This window comes from Phycodurus eques, chromosome 10 (genome assembly GCF_024500275.1).
Source record: "Phycodurus eques isolate BA_2022a chromosome 10, UOR_Pequ_1.1, whole genome shotgun sequence".
NCBI lineage: Eukaryota > Metazoa > Chordata > Actinopteri > Syngnathiformes > Syngnathidae > Phycodurus > Phycodurus eques.
The window spans coordinates 14,381,446-14,409,089 of NC_084534.1; the positions used below are offsets into that span (position 1 = coordinate 14,381,446).

The window sequence follows — 27,644 nt, forward strand, 5'->3', positions numbered from 1 at the left end:
AACTGATTGAGGAGTATCTGTAACATTTGCACAACCAACATTGTCCCAGATGATCGCACTACTCGTCACTTTAAACCGCATACACTCCTTGAAGTCTCAGCGCCCTTTGCACAATGGTCATTGCACCGGACTATTGCAATATTAGTCGTTCGAACTGCTCTAAGTGCTAGAGGACTCTGCATCTTTTTGCACAATTGTTTTTTGTCAATGTCTTTATGTCTCCAAAGTGTTCTGTAAATTGAATCTGTTGTACTAGAGCGGCTCCAACTACCGGAGACAAATTCCTTGTGTGTTTTGCACATACTTGGCAAATAAAGATGATTCTGATTCTGATTTGCACTCACATTCACACCTACAGGCAATTTAGTCTTCAATTAACCTACCGTGAATGTTTTTGGGAAGTGGGAGGAGACCGGAGTGCTCAGAGAAAACCCACGCAGGCATGGAGAGAACATGCAAGCTCCACACAGGCGAGGCCGGGATTTGAACCCCGGTCCTCAGAACTGTGAGGCTGATGTACTAACCAGTCGTCACCGTGGCACCCAAAACCCAAGTGTTTTTTTAATCAAAATATGGGATCTTTAAAAAATATATACTTTTATTCTGATACACTCCGTTCAAATATCTTTGTCACTCTCTCGCTCCTTCCAGCGCCCGTGAGGGCCAGACTACCGTTACTCATTAGCCAACATGTCTTTACCGCAGTCATGTTTATCCAAATGGACCACAGTGTGAATTAAAGGGATGATAAACTTCAGTTATTCTTTAACACCATTGAAGTAAACAAAACTGAAACAAATAAAAACATTCCAAATTCTAACCACTCACTTTTTAAGTATTTTTACTTTTACTTCCCATACTTAATTACATTTAATATCAGAAAATGAATTGATGTTTAACAGGATAGAAAATGTCTGATAATTGAAATTGTTACTGCAGTAATATTCCTCAAGGCTACTTTAACGTGTATCAACGTTATTTTCTGTTTAGATACTTGTAATTTTACTTAAGTACTTTCAGATACTTTATACAGGACTGCCGATGACTGTACCGGTATGTGTTAAAAGATTCTGATTCAGAAAACATTTGTCCCCGTGGGGCAATTAAAGTCAAACGTTGTCTGTCTTATAACATCATGTCTTGTAATAAAAAATGTTTTATTAGTTTTATCTCTCTATGTATCAGTACTATTAATGGTAATATTACCATGTTACATATTATCAGTACACGTCAACATGTTTTTGAGGCAATGTATTGTTACTTTAATGATGGAAACATTTTATATATTATTCCATAAAAATACAGTGATGCTGTAACTGCATTGAGGTGATAGCACCCCTGTTCAATAGAAGCAGGAGCAGTTTGGAGGAGTGCTACAGTCCACATTCCACAAGGCAATAAAACCCCCACACCACCAGGCACTGACCACCTACTCAAGCCTTAATAAAAAGAACTGTGCAAGGACAGGCACCTCAGAGGAGTTGGGAAAGATAAGCGCGGTGCTAGTTCTTGTCGCTGCTCTCACTTTGCAAAGTTACTTAACTCAAGTTGTGATTTATTACTTCCGTCTCCTTCCTTGGTGTGAACTTATTGGTTAAAATAACCCTGACATTTAAACATAACAAGGTTAAAGATACAAGTCCAGACTAGTTTCTGGGTACTTTGTATTTATTCACACAAAACATTATACATTTTCTCCAATGAAGGCAACACAATACCATATATACACAGATTTACTGCATACGTATACCATATTTAGATTTTAGTTTTTTTTTTTTGCTGTTGTATTTATCAATTAACAACATCCCATTCAATACTATTACAAGCAAGTGGAGAAAAGTACCAGATGCAAGTCATACTGTTAGCATATGTAATGCAAAAACCCGTCAGTCACTGCAGTTAATGCTGTATGGTAAATTCACTTGGAATTCTCTGATAGCAGCTTCTTAACTGTAAAAAATATGAAACTATTACATCCATTAGTAGTTTAAAACAGACATTTTTCACAGATACCATCAATAGTACTAGGATTTGTAATACCCTCTAGCCAGAAAAGACACAACTGACATCATCTTTGTCTGGTAAAGTTCCTATTCTAATACTAAAATAAAATACAAATACAAATTTCTTTTTTAAAAAAGCAAAGATGACATTTGAAAACATGGTCAAATGATGGTCTGAAATGTTTTGTGGCATTCAGGTTGATGCAGCATGGTAAATAAAAAACAAAAAACATAGCATGCTGAAAACAGCGTTATGCAAAGTCATGTTGTTACCATTCTCCTCACAGTGTACAATCATTTACAAAAATATAATTCTATTCAGCATTAACAAATGACATCATTAACATGATTCGTACTACAGTAGATTCAACATTGACAAGTTTTTAAAAGATGACAAAAACATTTTTAAACAAATGACACAGCAAGGTTAGTACCATAATGGCCACTGTATTACAAAGACGAAACGTGTCGTACTCTAATTGTCCTTATTATCCCAGATCACACTGGTAAACTAACCGAAACGACATATAAAAAGGTCATTCAATATATTGTAATGCTTTCTTAAAAATCTCCTGTTCAACACTCAGAGGCAATGTTAAGAAATGGTTATCAATAAACAATAGCAAACAAATCTAAGACTGAACACATTTCCAAGCGACCCAATAAGGAGACATTTTCAAAATCCAATCAATACATTTCTACTCATTGCCACATTTGTAATCAGATTTTTAATTTTAAGTACAGTGTGCACCTATGAAAATACATGTATACATAGTACAGTGTATTACATGTTTTGGATTCTAAATCGGGCGGCACGGTAGCTGACTGGTTAGAGCGTCAGCCTCACAGTTCTGAGGACCTGGGTTCAATCCCCGGCCCCGCCTGTGTGGAGTTTGCATGTTCTCCCCGTGCCTGCGTGGGTTTTCTCCGGGCACTCCGGTTTCCTCCCACATCCCAAAAACATTCAATTGGAGACTCTAAATTGCCCGTAGGTGTGAATGTGAGTGCAGATGGTTGTTTGTTTGTATGTGCCCTGCGATTGGATGGCAACCAGTTCAGGGTGTACCCCGCCTCCTGCCCGATGACAGCTGGGATAGGCTCCAGCACGCCCGCGACCCTCGTGAGGAGAAGCTGCTCAGAAAATGGATGGCTGGATTCTAAATCGGCCTTCTTGTGACTGCTAATGTAAAAACATAGTACAGAATAATATTATTCTAAATATTTTCCGACAAATATATTACTGTATTGTAGTTGGCACCTCTGCTTCACAGTTGAGAGGTTCTGTGGCCTTCCTATATGGAGTTTTCATTACACAAACGCACACACACACGCACGCACACACAAACAAGCACAATGTGAAGCGTACTAGGTACAGATGACATGTATGAATCATATAGTCACAAATAAGAAATGTACAAAAAGAAAAAAAAGATAGTACAGCGGAACCTCTATGGTCGAATGCCCCAAAAGTTGTTCAATTTAGTCCAACGAAAATGTATCAGTAAATCTTATGAGACTTCAGTTCAATTAATATTTTGAAAATAAAACCAAGGACTCAATTTTCAGGACTATCGCAAATCCAGCGCTGCACTTGGCATAGTTCTGAGTAGTCAGGCTAGACCCGGTTTAGGTAATTCCGTGTACCAGCGTAGCCCGAGAAGCTTAAACGTGGGACATCTGCGCTGGTGTGGACATTATCACGGCTGACTTCAATACTGTACAATCAAAGTGGCTTCTCTCGTTCCATTTAAAAGCGGCGCAGTAGTCACACATGGAGACGTCTCTTTATGTGGAAGAGGACGCAGTGATCCGTCCCTGACTGGAGCATTGAACGTTAGCGGGTACCCTTATTAAATACAGAATGAACTGGTGAAAACTGCTGGTGACTTAAATACGTGCAACTATACAGGGATCACTGTACTTTATTTTAGTTTTATTATTCAGTGGGTAATGCTAATTAAAACTTTGCCTGTACAGTTAATAAAGGTGTTATGATAGTGACATTTTGAGCCTGGAAAACACTTTTAAAATCAGGACAACGATGAATTATTTTCGCCTTTGGAGGTTCCAGGGTAGCCTTTTTTGAATCACACACACCGCATGATTTGTTAAAATAGAGAGAGTGCACATTATTGACCATTCCTAATTTGCTTTACAATAGAGACATCTCAGCTGTAGTTGTAAGTGAAATTATAAGAGCTTGGCTCCTTCGGAACAGGGGGCGGGGCCTCTGGGATTGTGATGTTCTCAAGGTCCAGGAGGCGAAGCTTCATCTCCATGCTGATGAGTGTGTCCAGGTCACTGCGAGTCAGATCACTGCTCATCTCTCTGCCAAGCAGCGCGCAAAGGCCATCCGTCCAGACGCAATACTGGTGGTCCACAAACATACGTACAGACCGGAGATGATTGCAAGAAGCACAGGTCACAAGAGGGTGTGACGTTCGAAGTATGCGCTACAACAAGGCAGATCACCGCAAGTTCTATTTTCTACTTTTTGGGAATAAAACATCCACATAGAATTTTAAAATGGTCGAGAATCCCATTACCCCAGTCAGCATGCATTCTTCCAATGCATTGCGACTCATGTTTCCTGCACAGTGTGACTTTTCTGTCACTGGCCGCCTTTTAGTCACTGTTCATTCATTCATTGGGTAATGAACGTGTCAGTAATTATAGCGATGCCACTTAATATATGTACTAGATGTGAGTTATTACTGTCAGCTTCCTTGCAGAAGTGGTTACAGCGACACCACTTGGCCAAACTACACTGCCGCTGAAGACGCGGCAAAAGAGCTGATGATTTTGGAACTTATATAGTTGTAAGCAAATTATTGACAAATTATATTATTGTATCTATAACTACTTTATATACTGCATTATATGGCTTTGGACAAATACATCTCTAAAAGTGTACAGTATATTTTGTACCCCAAATTGAATCAATTACAATTAAAAGTGATTGCCATTTGTCAAGTTTGACATTTCCTGGACAAAGACATTTAGTTATTTATTGTTTTTAGGGCCAAACACTGAATAGCATAAGATTATTTTAGCAAAAAGCATTTTCTGGAAGTAGAAAATAGTAAAAAAAAAAAAAAAGGATGACAGAAAGTGAAATATTTATTCAACATTTTTTTTTCATCTTCCAGTGAAAAAATTCTAATTAGAAGTAGCCTTCATTAATTATGGAACACAAGGTTATAATCACTGATGTGGTCTTTGTCAGCCTACCTCATATTTGTTGGGCGCAACAAAGTTTAGCGTCTCATCCGGATCATAAAGGACAGAGAAGGCCAATTCCAGCACCTCCTGAGACAAGACCAATTCAGACAGTGAAATCCAGTACATAATAAATAAATGCATTCCCTGAGATCACTCATGAGCACTGAGGCTTCAGATTTAAATCAGGCAGTAGGGTGACAAATGAAGCTAAATTAATCTTTGACTTCAGCTAACTCAAACATCCTTGGTTAGACATCCAGAGTGTTCTTGCTTCAGTAAAGTTTGTAGATAGTGGAAATTTGTTCCTGTTAGAGCCCTAACTTGGCCACATTGTACTATATACAGTATTTGTGAAAATAAATGGGGTTCTTGCTTAGGTAAACTAATCCTTGAACTATTGAGGAGTGTTTTCGGGGTGATTGGGGCTGAATTGTTTTCCAGCTCATATTCAGACTGGACTGACTTACTTTAACTTTACTAGTACTTACTTTGTTTTGCTTGAGAGCACTTTTCTCCTTCATATGAGGACAGTCCTTCCCAGTCACTACAGATTTGATGTCAGACACGGGAACTAAAAAGAAAATAAATCAAACAGGCATAAGGTTTTCATTGTCCAAATGTAATGTTCACCAATTATGGTCCACAGTCATCCACAATAGTTGTGAAATTAGGTTGTACACATAATGAAACATTCTTATATGCTGTACATATATTTTATACTGTATGCCTTTCGTCCACATGGAAAACTGCATTGTAGTACATTGAAAATTGACGGTTGATTGTTTCATTAGATATACACCCTGGACCACAAGTCGACCAATTTGTAGTTCAACTAAAATATATATAACACACTATAGAAAAACATGAAACAGTCTTAATTTGACCAAGACAATCCTACCATGAATAGCATGTAGCCATAAGCATGATGGCTAATGAAATGAAAATGAGCACAAACCATTTTACGACAACCAAAACAATTTGCTTTTTACAACCAAAAATATTTTACGTAAACATTACTGACTGACCCAACAACCACAAAGCTCCCTGTGGACATATACAGTGATGTGAAGAAGTACAGACCCTTTCCAAAAAAGTAGAATACGATGGAAAAGTTTATTTATTTCCATAATTCCATTCAAAAATTTAAATTTTCATACATTATAGATTCAGGGCCCAGAATTTAAACTATTTCAAGTATTTATTTGTTTATTTTTTACATAATTTGGGCTCCCATCTTATAAAACCCACAAAATCAGGAATTCAAAAAATTTTAATACTGTGGGGAAAAAGAATAAAATCAAAAATAAAAATCAGCCCAAATTTTGCAGGCCATAAATGTTTTAACTGAGTGTCACACACTAATCACCTCCTAAACTCAACGGTTTCCCCAGGTGTCATCAAATTGCTTCAGTTTGGTTCAATTGTCTCAGTTGGGTTCAATATGGGGAAGACTGCAGACTTGACAACTGGCCAGAAGACCATCATTGATACCCTACATAGGATTTGTAAGTCACAAAAGTTCATAGTTAAGGAGGCTGGCTGTTCGCAGAGTGCTGTGTCCAAGCATATCAATGGAAGGACAAAATGTGGCAGGAGAAGATGCACCAGCAAAAGAGATGACCGTGGGCTTCAGCGGATTATCAAACAGAAAATTAAAGAATCTAGCAGTGATCTAGAAAGAGTGGACTCAGGCATGAGTTACAGCTTCAAAAAACACCACATTCAGATGTATCAGGGAGATGTGCTACAACTGTCGGGTTCCTTGTATCAAGCCACTTCTGAGCCTGAGCCAATGTAGGAAGTGTCTCAACTGGGCCAAGGAGAAGGACTGGACTGTTGGCCAGTGGTCTGAGGTCCTCTTTTCCGATGAAAGTAAAGTGTGCCTTTCATTCAGGAATCAAGGTCCAAGGGTTTGGAGGAAGATGGGTGAAGAACAGAACCCAAGCGGCTTGAGGTCCAGTGTGAAATCAGTCAGTCAAATCAGTCAGATTTGTGGTGCAATGTCCAGTGCAGGTGTTTGTAAACTCTGCTTTCTTAAATCCAAGGTCACGCAACAGTCTACCAGAAGGTTTTAGAGGACTTCATGATTCCTTCTGCTGAGGATCTGTATGGAGATGCAGATTTCATCTTCCAGCAGGACCTGCCCCCTGCCCATACCGCCAAGAAGCATCAAAACCTGGTTTGATGCCCATGCCATCACAGTGCTTGACTGGCCAGCCAACTCGCCGGATCTAAACCCCGTTGAGAATCTATGGTGTATTATCAAGAGGAAAATGAGGGGTAACAGACCTATAAACAGAAAAATTGATAGCAAGCATCAAGGAAATCTGGGCTTCCATAACTCCCAGGCAATGCCACAGGCGGATTGCCTCAATGCCACGGCGCATCGAAGCAGTGATTAAAGAGAAGGGATTCCCAACCAAGTATTGAAGAGTAACATATCGCTTGGAAGTACCATATTTTGATTGATTTAATGTGACCCTAAGTTCATTCTTTTTTTCTACAAATACTGAGAAGTAAATGGTAATTTCTTCACAGTATTCAAATTTTTTAAATTCCTAATTTTGTGGGTTTTACGAGCTGGAAACCCAAATTATATAAAAATAAACAAATCAATACTTGACATTGTTTAAATTGTGGGCCCTTAATATATAATCTATGAAAGTTTAGTTTTTTGAATGGAATTATGGAAATAAATACTTTTCCGTATTCAAATTTTTTGGAAAGGATCTGTATTGGCCCCATTCTCAAATTCTTCTTTTTTTTTTTGCACATAGTTTCCCCACTTCAATGTTCAAGATCAGTAAACATATGTAAATATCAGACAAAGATAAACCAAGTCAACACAAAACGGAGTTTTTAAATGGTGATTTTATTTATTAACGAAAAAAAGTTCAACGCTACCTGGCCCTGTTGAAAAAGTAATTGTTCCTTAACTTCGTAACTGGTTGGGCCACCGTCAGCAGCAGCAACAACTGAACTCAACCGTTTCATGTGACTGGCAATGAGTCTTTCACATCTCTGTGGCGATATTTTGGCTCACTCTTCCTTGCAGAATTGTTTTAATTCAGCAACACTAGTGGGTCAAGTCTGGACATTGACGAGGCCACTCCAAAATCTTCATTTTTAATTTTTTTTTTAAGCCATTAAGAAGCCAATTTTCTGGTGTCTTTTGGAATCGTTGTCCTGTTGCAGAACCCTCGGGCACTTCATCTTGAGGTCACAAGCTGACGGCCAAATATTCTCTTTCAGGATTTTCTGGTAAAGAGCAGAATTCATGGTTCCATCAATCACATTAAGTTGTCCAGGTCCTGAATAGGCAGGGCAGCCCCAGACCATCACGATAACACCACCAAGTTAGACTGTTGGTATGATGATCTTTTTCTGAAATGCTGTGTTACATTTATAACAAATGTAATGAGAAACAAACATGCCAAAAAGTTCAACTTTGCCCATCAGTCCATAGAATATTTTTCCAAAACTCTTGGTCTTCATTCAGATGTTTTTTTTTGCAAAAGTAACAAAAGAGTTTGTTCTTTTTGGTCACCAGTGGTTTTCGCCTTGGTACTCTACCATGGATGTAATTTTTGCCCAGTCTCTTCCTTATTGTTGAGTCATGAACACTGACCTTTAACAGAGGTAAGGGAGGCCTGCAGTTCTTTTGACGACGTCCTGGGTTCCTTTGTGACATCCTGTGTTCTAGGGGGAAATTTTTGGATGCCGGCCACTCATCATTTTCTCCATTTGAGGGTAATGGCTCTCATCATGGTTCACTGGAGTCCTAAAGTTTTAGAAATTGCTTTGATATCTCTCAATCTGGAAAGGGTTACAATTACTTTATTTCTCATCTGTTCTTGAACTTCTTTGGATTGAAGCATTTTGTTGCAGCTTTTTTAGATCTTTTGACCGACTTCATTTTGTCAGACAGTTTCTATTTAAGTGGGTTCTTGATTGCACAGGTCTGGAGGTAATCAGGCTTGGGTGTGGTCAGTAAAAACAAACTCAGCTTTCCCAAAAATGTGATTAGCCACAGTTAAATAATGATTAATTAATCATTTTGAACAGTTTTTTTCCCTTCATACATAAAATCACCATTTAAAAACAACATTTTATGTTTCGTTGGGTTAGCTTTGCCTGATGTTTGAATTTGTTTTAAACAAATTGAGGAAACTGCAAAAAAAATATTCATTTCAGAAGGTGGGAAATACTTTTTCATACAACAATCCCTATAAAAGTTCATCTTTTTAATTGCCTCTTCTTCTGCGACATGCGTTTGCCTGTCTGCCTGTCACGTCACAAGAAGGAAAATATTAGTTTTTTTTAAAAAAGACTTCCGTAAATGGCAACACAACTTTGCCCACTTAAAGAAAATATATTTCGTAAAAAGAAAAGAAGACCCTTACTCTTGTCGCTGAGCATCTCAAAAGGCACTTCACCCTGAGGTGATTCGTCCAAGTCCCCATAATGCAGTACTTTGTGGTTGAGAGAGAGTCTGCAGAACCAAAATTTCTCTGCAACACAAGCAGAAATGCTTAGCTCAACAGAGTGAACAGAAGCCACGCTAATTGTGTAAAATAAGCAAAGTGATTGTATTGATGTGGTACCTTGCCTTCGGCGGTTGCCTACTTTTCGGAAACAGCTGCCCTCGCACAGCCGATTGAGTCGTTGCTGCTTAATGAGCTCCAGAATCTCAGGCTGGATTCTCTCTCGCAGCTCACTACCTCACATGCATGGAATAGGTGACACAAACGAGGCATTTTGGATGAGACATTACACAGAAGATTAGCTTTGGAGAAAGATCAAGAAGTACAGTAAGTGAAATTAGTTAACTAGAAAGGTTGGTTGATGTGACACTGACATGATGGGGGGAGACTGAAAGTCATCCTGGCTCATTCTCTCAGACTGTCGTAGTCTCAGTATCTCTGAGTAGCTGAGACCTCGTAGCTTGTTCTTTAGCTGGTCTAAAGACGAGGGCTTCATGGCCAGAGCCCTGGTGATCTGCTCTCGGACCACATGCATCACCTGGTTTGAATACACATAGCCCGCCTGATAATTTGCACTTTTTAATGAAGAATCAGTCACAGAGTCTTCTTCTCATTCAAAAACTAATACTGTCGGAAAACAACACTCCCCATTCTCAAGTCATTTATATTTAATATGTACTCAAGACAAACGACCATAGCTAATTTTGTACCAATAGATTGCAGCATTAACATTTTGGTTAATCTGGAGGAAGCGCTCTGAACTACCGTCAGCAGCATTAGGAATTTAGCTGTCGAGGAATATTAATTGAAGCAAAAGCCTTTTATCCCCCTACTTTTGTGGGATTTTTACATAGTACCACACACACATACAGCACAGACTGGCCTGCCTGCAGTCCAGACCTGTCTCCCATTGAAAATGTGTGGCGCATTATGAAGCGTAAGATACAGCAACACAACGTCCCAACTTCATTGGAATTGGGGTTGTAACTAAAAGTAGGGCTGTGAATTACAAAATAAAAGCAAGTAAAATAAAAATCAAGTAAATAAAAAGTATCATGTGTTCAAATAAAGTGCTTAACTTCAGAATAATTATTTGAAAAACTAACAAAATACAAATAATACTTCATGTTTTGATGTTACGGGTAGAAGCAAAAACATGCATTGTAAAAATGCATTATACATAGGTAGAAGGGTTTTCCAGAATTTTGAGGTCAACTTTGGGGGTGTGTATTATACACAATAAACTACGGTACATACTGTAAATTCCTCAGTTGTGCAAGTCGTTTTGCACAGAGGTGTGGTGCTGCCACACCAAGAAAAAAAAAAGTTCAGTATCATGTTATGTGATCAATTTCACCTTTTAATGTGATACATTTTATGTTATAACATGGTAACGTTCACTTTATAACCTGATAAAGTTCATGTTTTCATGTGATAAATCTCACATTAAAAAATGAAAATTTTTCATCTTTCAATGTGATAAGTTGCATGTTGTAACGTGATAAATTTCACCTTTTAACTTGATAAGTTATCAAGCTATAAATTGATGAGTTTCATTTTCGCATTCGGTAATACAAAACGAAGCAATTCCTTACAGTTCAGGTCACTGGTGGAGCCCTATGAAGATACAAATCGTATGTGTGCCTTCTTTTTGTGTCTTATAAATCAAAGTTACTAGCTGCTTAAATATGCTGCTCTTCTATAATACTGTAGAAAAATAAATAAATAAATAAGGCCAAAAGTTTAAAAAGATTAAACAAGAAGACACACATACCTTCAAAGGGCTTCACCAGTGACCTGAACCAAAGGAAATTTCTTGGTTTTAAAGCCGAATGTGGATGTCAAATTTATCACGTTTTAATGTGATAACTTATCACATTAAATCATTAACTATATCATGTGAAAATGTAAACTTTTGTCATAACATGATACTGAACTTTGGTTTTTATATGGCAGCAATATGCTTCTGTGGTTTTGCATCCCTTTTTAAGTAAAAGCTTAGTAACTGGACAATTTTGTAAATGTGCACCCTGTTTTTCTCCGAAATTTGGCATAGGTGACTTGTAATTACAGAATTTATAAAGGGACCTATCATTGGCCATGAGCCACACATGATCTGTCGATAAGATTGTAGATTTATACATTTAGGAGGCATGGCACCCACTGATAGTGAAGACCTGACTGACCTTATTAAAGTCCTCAGAGGTGGCCCTCATCTCCTTCCAGGTTTTATTGAGCAGCTGGATGCAGATGCAAAAGAACTCCTCCCATGCTCGGTCATGAGTGAAGAACATAGGATGGTAGTCGTTGCAGCCCTCATTAGCTTGTGAAACAACAACAAAATTTGTGAGGCATGACTTTTCCCCCAAAATTACCAGATTATGTCAGTTCCCACTACATTCTACTGCACTTACGCAATTCTCCAACTTGGAGTATCTCACAGAGTATCCGAGTCAGGTCGATGGCACACCGGCCAAAGGGACATTCATGCTTATCCTCACGACTACTGTTCTCCAGAACAATCTATCATAAGTACAAAGGCATATTACTTAAGATCTGATCACGTCTGTGAACTAAGCAAAATCCTGCCACAAGTCAAAACATACCCGGATGTATGTGTCCTGGTGGACCTTGGCCAGGTACAACATGTTGTCCAAAGCCAGCATCCCCGGGGGAGTCTGAGTGAAGTCCATAGCAGGGTTCACATGGTTCTACATTTGAAAGAGAAATATAAACAAACTTTTAAAAAAAATTCTTTTGTTGTCATCAATATTTTATTACAAATGTAACTTCTGTTTTTCAGAGACAACTTACTGTGAAACCTAGCATTTTATAATCCTTGGCATACAATGCCTTTCTTTTTTCTGTACCAGTGGGGTCATTTTCTCCATCAAAGGCAATCCTCCGCAGCTCGAAAATCACGTCTCTTTGAGTCTGTGTCACAGGAACCAGCACATTTAGAGCATAAAGGCAAGTGGGTAACTTTTCATTCCAATGTACTCAGTTAAATTAAAATGATCAGTAACCCCTAGGCTACAGTCTCCGTTAAAGCCCTCAAAACTGCCCTAACCCACAAAATGTACATAATCTATACAATCAGTCATCCAGTTTTAATCTTTTTGCAGACTATTCACATTTTTCACCCAATGTACTGTACATTTAAATAAAATTGTCTCCCATTGAAAATGTCTGGCGCATTACGAAGCGTAAAATACGACAACGGAGACCCCGGACTGTTGAACAGCTGAAGCTGTACATCAATCAAGAGTGGGTAAGAATTCCACCTACAATGCTTCAACAATTAGTGTCCTCAGTTCCCAAACATTTATTGAATGTTGTTAAAAGAAAAGGTGTTGTAACACAGTGGTAAACAGGACCCTGTCCCAGCTTTTTTGGAATGCGTTGCAGCCATAACATTCTAAGTTAATGATTATTTCCTAAAAACAATACAGTTTGAACATTAAATATCTTGTCTTTGTAGTGTATTCAATTAAATATAGGTTGAACATGATTTGCAAATCATTGTATTCTGTTTTTATTTATGTTTAACACAAGGTCCCAACTTCATTGGAATTGGGGTTGTATTATAATTGAGGTTTATTAAGAATCAGACTTGATCACTCGAACAGAACAAATTTTCTAGAAGGCAGAGAGAAACAAGGACAAAAGACAAAGCAATAATTGTAAACAGGATGAGAGAAGTAAATCATTACATTATCTACCACATTTAAACATTAAATATGAGTGTTGCATGGAGCTGTAGTCCTACACCCTGTGAAGGGAAGACAGGACAAGATGGAACAGGACACGGACAGGAGAAGAAGCATGCAGGACAAGCGTCGTGAACCCGGCTGTACAACTGAAGTGTGGTGGGATTAATTATGTAAATTATAAAAATGTCTACAGGGTCAGAGTATAAATGAGGGGATAAACAAGCGATATGCATATTCATGAGTTATTTGTCACAGTAAGTGCGTGACCCCACACCCAGTGAAAGAGTCCTAGGGGTGTGTGCCTGCGGATACATGCAAGTGAATTGATACCATTTTACATGCACATCTTTTGATCTGAAACCTTAATGTCTTCAGTATTCAAAAAAAGAAAAGGAATTGACCTTGGCATTACAATACTTTTGGAGGGGACTTTATATGGGGCCCTAGGCTCCAGCCTGTGCATTAGTTCAGCCCAGGAAGCACTAAACAGAACAAACCTCAAATTAAGGGGTCTCGCATCGTTATTTGCAAGTCAAAATTAGCATTTTGCGCCTCATAAAAAGCTAAATTGCGAATCATAGATTGTTCGCTGTGCTCAATGTACCCACAGACGTGACAACACAAAGTGAAGCGAAGCTTGATTGCTGGCGCGGGAAGGGCAAAGATGAATTGATAAGAAAAATGCAAGAACAAAAGATGGAAAAGGCGAATGTGTGGTAGTATTTCGTAGTGAAATGCAAGGCGAGCACCTGTGACGTGTAAGGTTGCAACACGGTCCTTTCTCTCCGCCGAAGACGCCGAGTGTGACGGGACAAACCCTTTATCCCCCAACATATGATGGCTCGTTTATAGTGTGTTCATCCGGGGTTCAGCCTTCATACTCGGCGTCTTTGTTTATCATAAACACTGTATTTGGCAACCGATTCAGTGCTACCGCTAGTCATGTTTACATAGCAGCTGGTGAGTGCTTAAGGTGCATTCAATGGCACTGCGTAAATGGGAGTGAATATGTATATGTATGAATTTTGTAATACAGTACATAATTGTTAAAATTAATTCCTAGGAAAATTATTTGTATCCGAATGCTTTAGTTAAAACACTGTAGGTTCACACTGTCATGAAATGGAATTTATTTTGTTTTGCAATATAAGGATTGGTCAGCTCAAATATTTTAAGAAGAAGAAGAATCATCTTTTATTATCATGAACATGCATGGATGTACACGATATTTGTTCTCTGCATTTAGTGAACACGTACACATGTTAGTGGAACACACTGGAGTAGGGGGCAGCTGAAGATTTTGTTAATCTAGTCACCCAGAACTGCAAGGAATGCAAAGTTATCAATGTCCTTTCACCATCGTTCCTGTCATACTGTGTTGCATTTTTGTTTGCACATTAAGGACTACAGTCCTGTTTTTGTTTTAATTCCTCATTTAAAAAAAAGACCAAGCAACAAGTTTTTTCTCATGTTTTTGAGATTGTAGGGTGAACGCTGCAGGTGGCTAGTAGTGTGGAACATGGGAGAAATGAAATGCCAGTATTTTGAGGGTAACAACCAGTCAGCAACATATTGAGAGAGAAAAAAAGGACTATGAACTAGTTTTTAGAACAGTTAACTTAGTTCAAAATGTTTAATTATGAACTATGAATTGAAGTAGTTCATTTCGGAACGGTGAACTCAACTTTTTTTTAACGAGTTCACATAAAAAAAAGAACTTTCCCAACACTGACGTTGATTACATATAGCGGGCTCAAAGGTTTTGCTCAGTGTAGTCACTGTGTGACATACGGCCAATATACTACCAGCTGATCTGTAAGTGAGTACACTGAGTCATGTCAGGTGGTCTGAGAGTAATAACAAAATAGTAATGGGTTATGTACCCAAACAGAAGAGGGTTTCTGAGGATACTTGAGTACTAAAATATTTGATAGCTGCAGTCCTTCATTCAATTCCCCCATTATATTGTCATATTTTTTATTGTTTAATGAACCCCCTGGTCTGGGTACCTGTGTGATAAACCTGCAAAAAAATTGCTCCTCAAAATTACAAAATTGCTTTCTCAAATGAAGAAATTATTAGCAAAACTACTCCTCAAAGAAAAACAAATATTTCGAGTCTTGTCATAGCACAAATGCATACCCAAATAAAAAAATATGCTCAGTGTATTCTCTAACTGAATCTTTGGTCACACCTTTCCTGGATTTTCAAATGACCGTGTTGCATAAGATAAAAAACAGAAACATCATTCTTTTCATTTTTACCTGGTCATTAGGATCCATTTTGGTCATCATTCGTTCCTCCAAAAGATTAAAGGTCAACACTTGCAGCACATACAGCTGATGTGCCATCTCTGCTTTGATTGGTCGATTTCCTCTTATGACGTGCTGGAGGGAAAAACAGGTAGAGCCACATAGGTAGTTCCACAATGTGCTGATGTAGAAAGGAGGAGACCCAGCTGTTACGATAGACAGTGAAAATGGATGACTTTAACTGTGAGGATTTTTTTGTTAGATGGCAGTTTTAAGTCACTTTCAGTATTTTATTATTGGCCCAATTTTAGTGTGTAATTTAGGTTTGACTACACTCCCATAGATATATGAAAAAACATGCTATTTGGACTTAGATCAAATTAGGATACAGATACTGCTATGGTCCAACAGTAATAAGTGGGTCACAGTCTTGCAGGATTTAGTTCCAGCGAGCTCACAATGCTGTAACTGCTCCAGGAAATAACACTGCACTGTCGTCCTCATTTGCAGACAGCTCAGGGAACCATTTCCACACAAAGATGGTGCCAAAAGGAATCATTCTGTGTAGAGTTTTTTTCTGCTTCATGGACTTCATGCCATATATCACATTTGCTGGGTCTGCTTCAACACACTTGACGTTACTCAATCTTTCCACTGGCTGAGCGGCTGGTCTGGAGCACGGAGCATCCAAGCCTCAGCTGGGAGAACACTCTTTAAGAGGGCTGAATTGTAATATTTGGATTTACAAAGATGTTTCGTATTTTCATACAACAGCAGTCATTTCAAGCACCATTTAAGACTGGGATTATATACTTTGAAAGACACAGCATTAATCTGCAGTCTTTGACCTCATCTCAGTAGAATATACACATACATAGCCATTCTATTTGGTAGATGAGAATCTGTGTTAGAATGTGGCGATTACTCACATTAAGAATGATGGATCGTAGGTGCTTCTGGGCCAAAGTGCTTGCCATTTCCTGTGAGCAATAAGACATCCAACAGAAAAATTTTTCATAAGGAAAGATTCATTCAGCACAGGAAAGAAAAACAATCATGAGGTTTCCTCTAGTTTTGCCTCTCATCACACCTACTACTGCAAAATCACAATTTGATCTAAGATGGATCTGTGTGCAGCACAGGCAAGCTGATGCTCTGCCCGCATTGGCATGGATAGTGCAGCAGCTTTTAAAAAATGAAATGGGAGAGCGTGAAGGCCTGTGGGGTGGAGAGGATGATGATGCTGTTCTGTACTCACAGTGAGGTGCTGCTCCAGCGGGTTAGCGTACACCTCCTACAGGATCAATGGAGGAGGACGAGGAGGTTGATGTGCGATGGTGAAAATAAAAAGTGCACACATGGACCATGAGATACAAGAATACATTACTGACATAGCAGGCACATAAACAATGAACAACACAGCACAATTACAATATTCTAGTAAGAACAGTATGTATATAATACAGGGTGTCCAAAAAGTCACCCTATACTTCCTTTTTTCTATTTTGTTTTGGGTATCATTCAGAAAGATGTGAGGCCAAGAGCATTTCACAACTTAGGCTTTGCAGTTTTTGTAAGCATATCATTCATTCACTTGCCCATAGCACTCTGATTGACATTGAAAAATTACCGCCTACGAGATTTTCTTTCCCCTACTGGAAGCCAGCGCCAGTTTGAGAAGATTTATGCCAGTTATACTGTTCCAATGCTTAGTACAGTTTACCCTATCCAAGTTTCTTGAAACAGCATATGTTAAGGCCTCTGACTTCCAAGACTGATGAAAACACCTGAAGTTGGTATAGGTAAAGCTTTATCTGTCTCCAAACTATATGCTCCAGTGCAGCCCTCTCGGTAGACTTTCCCTGGCTTTGCACGAACGACTGCTATAGGAGTCTTGTGTTTTCATCAGTGGACTCGTTGGTGCAGTGTGACAGCCATGAAGCTTCTTGAACCGGCGCTGAACTGCAGTCTGGGACAGGAAAACGTCTTACCAGGTGGTATTTTGCAACACTGCTCCAATGTCAATTGGTGAGCCAGGGGCAAGGGAATGATGTGCTTACAAAGGCTACAAAGCCTAGTTGTCAAATACTGATGGCCTTACGTCTGTCTAAATGATACATGGAACAAAATAGAAAAAAGGAAGTGTATAGCGACTTTTAGGACTCCTGTATAAACAAGAACTTGCTATACATTTCTCTTTGGACCTGTTAACATCAAGCAAACAAGTGCAAAGAACACACGTTCCAAGTTAAAATGACTCAATTCGCCTCCCAGTGGTCAAGGACCGCAGAAGACAATCGTTTAGTAGTTTTAAAATGTCCTCTAGTTTGACTTGATCTAATACTCCTCATCTAATTGGGGAAAAAAACCTAACAACTACTTTGTACAGGCAGGGGCGGTTTCTGATATGGGTGAAATGTGCAGCCGCCCAGGACGGCATTCTGTGGGGGGCATTCTGACCTGTCGTCTATCCTCAGGTGCCTTCAGGAAAAGAGCATTGATGAGAGCAATGGCATAGGTCTGAATCTCTTGGTTTGACCTGCAAGGATATCAAGCAACAGAAGAATCCTGTTAGAAGTATCTTGCTCCACATATCTGACATCAGAACTCCCAAAAATGTAATGCTGAATATGAAACTAAATATACTTTTTAAATTTACCAACTATGACTTATACAGGTGGGTTCATCAAGTGCCTTATTGCATCATAAATCATTCAATCAATATAAATCGTTTTAATTTATATAAAACCACAGAAACTACATTTTCATTTAACTTAACATAGTCTTGGATTTTAAAACGTTTACTTTCATGGCACTCTTGCTGAATTATTGATGTACTCCCAAAGAGCATTGTTGATGCATTTTTTTAAAACAGCGCCACAAGTCAAACATGAAGCCCACAGCTCTCCATTCCTCTGGCCCCCAAATCAGAGAGCAGAAAGCCCCTGTGCACGCGTGTGTGCTCACACTTGCAGGTGCCCGATGAGCTGTCCCACGGTGATCTCCTGAGCCACTCGGTGGTAGAGGCTGTGGCTGTTGAGGACCATGCTCTCCAGGATGGCCAGAGAGCGCTGCAGGATGGACACATCAACCATGGGCTGGTTCACATAGCCTGCAATCTTTGGGAAGATAAAAGAATGGAAGGAGGGGGAGGGGGCAACTTTTAAAGCTCTGCATTATACGCTGCTTGTGAATCATTATTAAAGCAATGACACTAGGGAGAGTAAAACCCTCCCTTAATGATGAAATGTTTCAACAAAAGAGTTATACTTGTTTACTTTGAGAAACTCTCAGGGCCATAGTAAAGCATTCAGAAAACACACAAACATATGCACACACTGAATGAGCTTCATAAAATCAGAGGAGTTGCTAGGCAACAGCACCCACTCGTTTCCGCTGTGTAGGAAGTAAGGAAGGTCAAAGTTAAATCAAAGGGAGCAAATAACAAGGACTAAGACACCAATATGCAACTGTGAAATGTGGGATGATGTGAGGTACCTGCTTGATGAAGGAGAGCGAGATAAGATCCCAGGATACAATGCCGTGATCCATTAACTCCAGGAATGCAGTGAGAGTGAAGGCCAGCATTTCACCAAAGCTGAAGTAAGAAGAGAACATTCATCCCATTTCCTATCATTTAATCTGCAATTGTTTAAAATTATGTTTAAAAATAAAAATATATTTAATCCCCATAGTATAACGTTCCATCATAACAAGGGAGGCATTACTGATGTTTGTAACATCTACATTGCCATGACAAAAGCAAAAACTAAAGACATATAATCTCACTGGGTGCCGCTCTCGACGAGGCGGGCCAGCGTCCCAATTCCCTCCATGTTGATAAACTCCGTGGCAAACGTGGGGTCCGCTGACAGTTTAGCCAACTCCTTTAGAGCCTCCAGGCGAGCGTCAATCCCATGGGATTGGATACGCTCCAGGAGCTGACGAGCAGCCCGGCCCTGTCAACCACAAGAAAAAAAATCTACATTCAGTGAAAACCACCAATCATGAAGCCGCTTCCATATGAAGTGTAAATAATTTAAGATATTTCAGGCAGAGGTGTGAGAATTTGGTAGGTAGTGGAACAAACTGCTATGCATAATTAGTGAGTACTTCTTTATGAAAAAATAAAAATAAAAAAAATGTAAATAAACAAAAAAATAACATCTCGTCTCGGACTTGCAGAGGCAAACTTCAGTCCACCATGACGCACTTGGTTGACTGACAAGAAACACTGCAGTGGACACTAAACTGATTGAACTATACTTAGGAAGTGCGATCATATGTGCATGCAATGCACTTGAGTTAGAGCACATATTTCAAGTCACAGCAAAATAAAACAGCAAATCTAACTATAATATATATATAATAGATAACTGTAATGAATAACTATTGTATGATTCTAATATTAAAGAAAGTACAGTTAAATTTTACTCACGGGAGAAATGGCTAATCGAAGGATGGTCCCGTTCTTTATTTCACTGCGGCTCTAAAGAAAGAGCACAGGTTCAATGCTCAATTCAAATGTTAAGATCATAGAATTAGGGGAAGAAAGCAGTGGAGCTCACCTCTTCAGTGATATAAAGCTGAGGACCATCAGCATACCTCAGGGCAAACTGTTCAGAGCCTGACAAAGACCATCTGAAAATTGGGAAATAGCCTTTATTCCTTGGATACCAAATGAACAATCAACATAATATGAGGTGAACATTCACAAAAGGTTGCTACAAGTTGCTCCAGCAACCGTGGGCACACGAGCGGGAAACTTGCGAGACGATGAAGGATAATTTTTCCGTGGGTGTTCGCAGTTGAGAATTTATTGGTCAGAGTTGTGAAATCAAGGCGGTATATGTACGCTTGAGAGGAGAATGAGTGGGGAAGACATTAAGAATGAATTTATTTGCAAGGTATTAACAGATGTTAGCGGAATTTGTGAACCGTAGAAGCTCTGTCTTATTGCTGTCTTCTTGCATCATAATCCTCAGTACATTCTGTACTGCAAACAAACCACAGTTAAAGTCTTTTCAGAGGACCAAAAAGCTTAACTAAATGTTTTATGAAATGGTGCATTTGTTGAATAGCGAAGCAGTTCACTCTGTTCATGTTAATACTTTGTCCACCTCGTTAAAGCTCTAAAATAGAGTAAATGAATAACATCTATTAATATTGTGCATTATTTGCAGAGGGGAAAGAGCCTTAATGTATAAAATAAGAGATGACCTTAATACAATTACATTTACTTGAAAGTACTGAAAGAACAGCTGCATAAATTGAGTTTATAGGTGATAACATTCATTCCTCCATTTTCCATACCGCTAATCCTCACTAGGGTCACGGGCGTGCTAAACCCTATCCCAGCTGACTCTGGGCGAGAGGTGGAGTACACCCGGAACTGGTCACCAGTGGGTACGTAAAGTATTCAGACCCCCTTAAATTTCTTTGCTATATTGCAGCCACTTGCTAAAATCATTTAAGTTCATTTTTTTCCTCATTAATGTGCACACAGCACTCCATATTTACAGAAAAAAATTGCATTGTAAAAAAACTGAATTAAAAAAGAAAAACTGAAATATCAACCATCCATAAGTATTCAGACCCTTTGCTGTGACACTCATACATTTAACTTGGGTGCTGTCCATTTCTTCTGACCATCCTTAAAATGGTTCTACACCTTCATTTGAGTCCAGCTGTGTTTGATTATACTGATTGGACTTGCTAAGGAAAGCCACACCCCTGTCTATATAAGACTTTACAGCTCACAGTGTATGTCAGAGCAAATGAGAATCATGAGATCAAAGGAACTGCCTGAAGAGCTCAGAGACAGAATTGTGGCAAGGCACAGATCTGGCCAAGGTTACAAAAAAATATTCTGCTGCACTGAAGGTTCCTAAGAGCACAGTGGCCTCCATAATTCTTAAATGGAAGATGTTTGAACCCACACAGCCTGCACAGAAGTCAGGCAAATGTACCACGACATCATCCGTGACCCACTTAATAATATCAGTACATTTTTTTAAATAAAACCTTCTTTTGATCAAATAAAACCAAATATACCTTTTATACATTTTTCAAAAACAAACAAGAACTGGCAGAAACTGCAACAACACTCAAAGGAGTTCAAACCGCCACCAAGGACCAGCAATAAATAAAATTGCACACATGCATTCTGCTCACCTCCTGCATGTCTGATATCTGTCATTGGAATTTGTGTATCATTCACTAAGTAATAGTGGATTTTTTTATAACTGACAACAAACAAAAAGTTATGTTAACACAACTTCCTTGGCTAAAAAGCTAAAAGCTTAATATAGCTAAAATACCAAATGGAGAAGAGACTTACCCATCACAAACTTCACGGATGATTGAGGGCAAAGGTCTTTTCTGCAAACAGAAAAGAAGGTATTAAACCCTTGATTGTTGTCATAGTTTAGAGTGACGTATGTACTACATTATAATGAGAAAAGAATAGAATGGAATTAGAAGTGAAATTATTAATTGCTTAATCAACAATTAAATGATTATCAAATTAATCAATAATAATTAAACATTTAGACCTTGTTTAACTTAAAATTGTCCAAATCCTCGGAATTTCAGTCTCTCAACAGTAAATACTAATAATTATATTTATCATAATAATAAATCAGAATGATTATCTTTGTGTTTCATCAAAATATGACATTTGCAAATATCGTATTTTACTTTGGAAAACAATTGTCAATGTTTTTGCCCATTTTCTGAAATGTTAGGGACCAAACTAGTATCATAATAGATTTATGTTTGTGCATTTTCTGCACTGCCAATTTGAAATGTCCTGTTTTTAATAAAGGGACAGAAATCTTTAAAAAGTTTTTTTTTAATCCAATCCATAAATTAATTGAAAAAATAATCAACAGATTAATCGATTATTAAAATAATCATTAGTTTCAGCCGTAAATAGAATAATGATTTATTTTACACCAAGTCACCAGAAAAGGAGACAGACACAAAAATACAGATATAGACATACTGTACATAAAACCTACTGTGTAATAGACATTAAAAACTGAGGTAAGGTATATTAAGAATAGGAATAAAAGATAAAACAAGATTGAGTAAAGTAAGTCAAACAACATGGATTGGTTTCTGGATCGAGAGGTCCTGTCTCGGTTATCGACATGAGAGGATGCAGCAAGTGCATATGCTGAAAAAAAGGGGAAATTAGGGTGTTTTTAATATTTGAGGATGCACAGACCTGGTCCATCTCTATAAGCTGAGCATTAGCACCTGGCCATTCGATAGCCACCTTTACAATGTCAGCAGGTGGGGGCATGGCTTTCTTTTTGTTGTCACCTGCAGAAAAAAGACGCTCCACACACTTCATTGACATCTAGATTTAAAGTGCCAGTCTGAAATCATTGCCCACCAACCACAACCCGGCCAAACAAATGAAGCTGTTCACACTGCTAGCTGTACGGGACATGCAACCACTGTACGGTGCAGGATGAAAGCTGCTCCAATTTACAACAGAACTTCCATCCATCTATCAATTTTCTGAACCGCTTATCCTCACTAGGGTCGCAGGCGTATTGGAGCCTATCGCAGCTAACTGCGGGCAGGAGGTGGGGCACACCCTGAACTGGTTGCCAGCCAATCGCAGGACACATTTAAACAAACCGCCACAGCAGAATTTATGTGTTTTTATTCAATCCAAGAGCTACTGTAATTACCTAACAGAGAAGTTTGGATGGGGTCACTCTGTTGCACACCACTTTGTCAGTTCCCCTGCAAACACAACAACAAAAATAATTGTTACTTTATTTAAATCCACTCCAACAAACCTACAACTTAAGGTTCAATCTGTGCTGTTTCACTGAGCTAGAATACAAATCATGCACAGCTGCATCACTCAGCCATGTGACCCAAACGTATCACCATGGCTTCCTTACTAAAATGCATGTTTCTAAAGATCAATTCACACATATGACAAGTTGTATTTACTGTAATTATATTGAAAGGAATGTCTGCTTACTATTAAATGTAAACAAACAATGAAAAACATCAAATATGATAAACTCCAAAGTCATCCACTCAGACAAAATAGTCACCACAACACCAGTGCAATGAATGACATTAATAATGGCTGAGTTCTATTCAAATGAGCCAGTATCAAAGCCTCAGCATTTGTATAATGCAGCACCAACAGGATGGATACTGGAACAAAGCAACCAGCAGGCAGTCTGTGAGAGATAGGACTTTTTCATTTTTGGTGAATACTATATCATCATCACTGTTTTACTGCTGTAAACTGACTTTGCAGTATATCTCTGCCAGTGAAGCTTTTACAATGCTTGCTAAGTATTGCTTGAGGGATTAGGCAGTGGATGTTATTTGGAGGATTTTATGTTAAATGACAGTTCAGACCTGTAAATGCCTCCGAATTTACAAAGAACTGCCGTCATGCATAGAGTCAGACGAGATGTCATTTCAGCAAGCTTCAAAGGAAGTCTGGCTGTATGAGGACGACAATTTGCCATAAATACTTCTTATTGATATAGGTTGTCCACAAAGTTTATTTAATATTTAAGAACTTCATTACAACAGCAAATGAATAGTTTTTTGTTTCGTCATTTTTTTAAATTTAGTCGTCAACTCTTTCCTTTTAACCAACATGGTCTGTATCCATAAATATCTTGCGCCTTGCACAAAGTGGAAAATGTGACAGTGGATGTCTCTCATACTTGTACCGGTAGTTTCACGAGTCTGAGGCACCTAATTTTCTTTCAATTAACGATGCTACACGTTGTGCCTTTTTGAGGTGTAGGAATATTTAGGGGTTTATTAAGCAGAGCCTATTTCATCAACAAGGTACCTGAAATAAACAGTTGCAATGTGTGATTCAACACTTTGATAACCACTGAGTACAGCATTGATTCCCAACCATGTGCCGTTAGTGTCGTGAGAGATCATCGGGTGTGCCATGAGAAATTATCCAATTTCACTTACATGATCCAAAAATTATTATGTATTTCATTATTTATTATAAATAATGGATCTTTGTTGATCTACTGTATCTATGACGAATAGTGTCAGGCAGAACAATTAAATGCTCTTCCACTAGATGGCGGAAGGTCCAATTAACCTGTGTATCAACCTGTTGCCATTCGTACAACAGAATAACAGCTTCGTGTTCAACTCTACAGGACCAAAATGTACACATAGTAAATCCATTCATCCATCCATCCATTTTCCAATTATCCTCACAATGGTCGCGGGGGTGCTGGAGCCTATCCCAGCTATCTTCGGACGAATTGAATTGGTCGCCAGCCAATCGCAGGGCACATATAAACAAACAACCATCCGCACTCACATTCACACCTACGGGCAATTTAGAGTCTTCAATCAACCTACCATGCATATTTTTTGGGATGTGGGAGGAAACCGGAGTGCCCGGAGAAAACCCACGCAGGCACGCGGAGAACATGAAAACTCCACACAGACGAGGCCGGGATTTGAACCCTGGTCCTCAGAACTGTGTGACAAATGTGCTAACCAGTCGTCCACCGTGCCTCATTAGAATTTCATTCATTCATCTTCCGTTCCGCTTATCCTCACTTGAGTCGCGGGCGTGCTGGATCCTTTCCCAGATGTGCTAACAAGTCGGGCACCGTGCCGCCCACACTGAGTAAATGTGTGATTCAATTGAAGCGAATCATTATTACAGTGCAGTATATTATTTTTTGACATTTTTGTTCGGTGGGTTGCCAGGAGATTTTTCTTAAGTGAAATATGTGTCTCAGACAAATAAAGTTTGGGAAATAGAATAGTACATGTAACGAATCTGATTAACATATCGCATCAATTGATTTTGTAAAAATGTTGTCATGAGACTGTGGAAACCCTATATTTCCTCATTCTGTCTAACGGGATTAATAAAGTACTGCATATCTATCCATAATTTTCCTGTGAAACAAATAACATTTCCTGTGAGACAAATAACAATCGAAATACCATAGCGCCCCAATTCACGTATTTATACAGATGAGATGAACCCACCACTATTTGTTACCGTCAAACATTTCCGTATCATGGTTCTTGGATGCCAACTTTCAAACTTGAAACTTTCTTTCAACTGTTGCACAACACATCAAAGGTAGTCAATGCATGGAGCTGCAGTCTGCAGAAGTGACATGATTTGTCAGCACCAATGGCTTCAGCCTCAGCCAATGCGCTCACTGGTAGCTTAGCAACAACCGCTAACTAGCCTGGTGCCTACGTTTAAGACAGAAAAAAAAAACCTTCAACTTCTATGACGCCCAATTTCGACATATTCCAAGATCACCACACGCTACAAAATATTCTGAGGCCATAGTTACCGTGAGGTTTGCAGTTTCATGTTAAACTGACTGACTAAACACAGCGAGTTCGACAGGAAGTATAACTTTAGCCACTTAGCTAGTTGCCCGGCCCCACAGCGCCGCCTACGGTGAGACGACACCTGTGCAGATGATCTCTGTGCTCGCTGAAACGAATGGCAACAAATTCCCCATATGGTGACCTTATTAAAAGGCATTTAAAGACAAGCCCCTTTGCTATCAAACGAAATAAAGTGTCCGCTCACGTCTGCTGAGAGATTCTCGGCTGTTGGCAGTGCAGCGCTTTGTAGTCATGCAAGCGTGTGTGACGATGAAGATGTAAAGCTCGCATTACATTAATTAATGAAGAAGCAGAGCTCGAGCCGCAGACCTTGATCACGCCGGAGAGAGAGACGCTGTGAGGGGCTGTGACAGCCAGATGCTGCACCGGATGTAACCTCCAATTATTCAACACCAACCAGTAAAATCGGTTAGAGGAGGTTAGATTAACGTCGCTTCGCTTGGTGAAAAGGGTGAAAGTTGCTCTAAATGGCAAAGTCAGTAGCTGTAAAGCATAATCAGAAGTGTTGCTTCTCTAACAGCGTGATTCATCCAGCATGCATCCGTCGGCTCCCCCACTGCAGTCACAGAGCGGAATGGCTCTCTTTATCGATGTATCTCTCTCTTCGGTGAGGTGTTTATGCTTCGGGGCTTCACTTTGAGCCCCGAGATGTAACGAATGATGTAAGAGACGGTGTTTGTTCGTGTCGGTGCTCGGTGTTACTCACCCCTTGGCTGGGCCATCGATGATGCTGAGAGCATCCACCTCTCCCTCTCTCTCCCTCCCTCCCTCTCTCTCCCTCTCTCTCTCTCTCTCTGGTGAAAGACATACATCTTATTTAAATAAGCACAGAGGACACAACACGCCTTCTTGCCTTCTTGTGTGGAGGAGGCATCATTGATGCCTTTTCAGAACAGAAATCGATAATAAATGTAACGTAAAATAAACCAATTAAGCTATTAATAAACTGTAATTGGAATGAATGCAATTGTGAATAAAGTGTAGTAAATCGAAGGAAAACATCTCCTTCGAACCGGATTTGAACCACCGACCTAAGGATTTCAGCAGTAGACTTCGACAGTTCTCCGCTCTATCAACAGAGCTATCGAAGTGAAGAGAAGCCTAACGACATTTTATATATACATACTAAAAGCAGTCAGGGTACTTCTAAAGCGTAGAGATACCACTGACAGAAAGTGGAGAGCCAAGAGTATTTTAATATTACTTTATTTAATTTTAAACTATTTTACTAATATTTTGACTAAGTTTTACATACACTGTAACAATGTGTTTTGTGGTTAATGCCATAAGCATAGTTCCTGTGTTTTTGTACTTTATTTAAAAACTGACCGAAATAACTATAAATCTAACAGTAACTTTGAACTTTAACCTAGCATTGTATTAAAATCTGTCCAAAAAAATTAACAAGCAATTTCTGAGTCTTCGTTAGCTGTGAAAGTTTGGACTAGCACACTACATTCACTCACATCTTGTGAATCCCCCCGGGGGCTAAGCCCTCCATACAAAAACCTAGTGATGCCCCTGCACTGATTGATGCTTAGCATTTTGGTTCTTTAG

At 39.1% G+C, this 27,644-nt stretch overlaps 1 protein-coding gene across 9 annotated transcripts; it reads right to left on the reverse strand.

Annotated features, from left to right (window-relative positions):
* Nucleotides 1–1,707: 1,707 nt before the first annotated feature.
* Nucleotides 1,708–26,835, reverse strand: LOC133409183 (engulfment and cell motility protein 2). Of its 9 annotated transcripts, none has more exons than XM_061688846.1 (23): nucleotides 26,794–26,835; nucleotides 23,381–23,435; nucleotides 22,906–23,003; nucleotides 22,015–22,055; nucleotides 20,243–20,315; nucleotides 20,113–20,163; nucleotides 19,464–19,633; nucleotides 19,173–19,272; nucleotides 18,642–18,793; nucleotides 18,135–18,213; nucleotides 16,933–16,968; nucleotides 16,604–16,654; nucleotides 15,687–15,809; nucleotides 12,524–12,643; nucleotides 12,316–12,420; nucleotides 12,124–12,232; nucleotides 11,896–12,032; nucleotides 10,084–10,247; nucleotides 9,830–9,942; nucleotides 9,629–9,736; nucleotides 5,714–5,796; nucleotides 5,235–5,312; nucleotides 1,708–4,372 (listed from the first exon to the last, which is right to left on the reverse strand). In XM_061688846.1, exons 3-23 carry the CDS (start codon nucleotides 22,981–22,983, stop codon nucleotides 4,172–4,174), a joined length of 2,172 nt encoding a protein of 723 aa, XP_061544830.1. In that variant the 5' UTR covers nucleotides 22,984–23,003; nucleotides 23,381–23,435; nucleotides 26,794–26,835; the 3' UTR covers nucleotides 1,708–4,171. The 9 variants fall into 9 exon arrangements, 8 of the variants coding, with proteins under 8 accessions (XP_061544830.1, XP_061544834.1, XP_061544833.1 ...); XM_061688850.1 differs by lacking the exon at nucleotides 26,794–26,835 and adding an exon at nucleotides 26,361–26,485; XM_061688849.1 differs by lacking the exon at nucleotides 26,794–26,835 and adding an exon at nucleotides 26,272–26,344.
* Nucleotides 26,836–27,644: the final 809 nt, after the last annotated feature.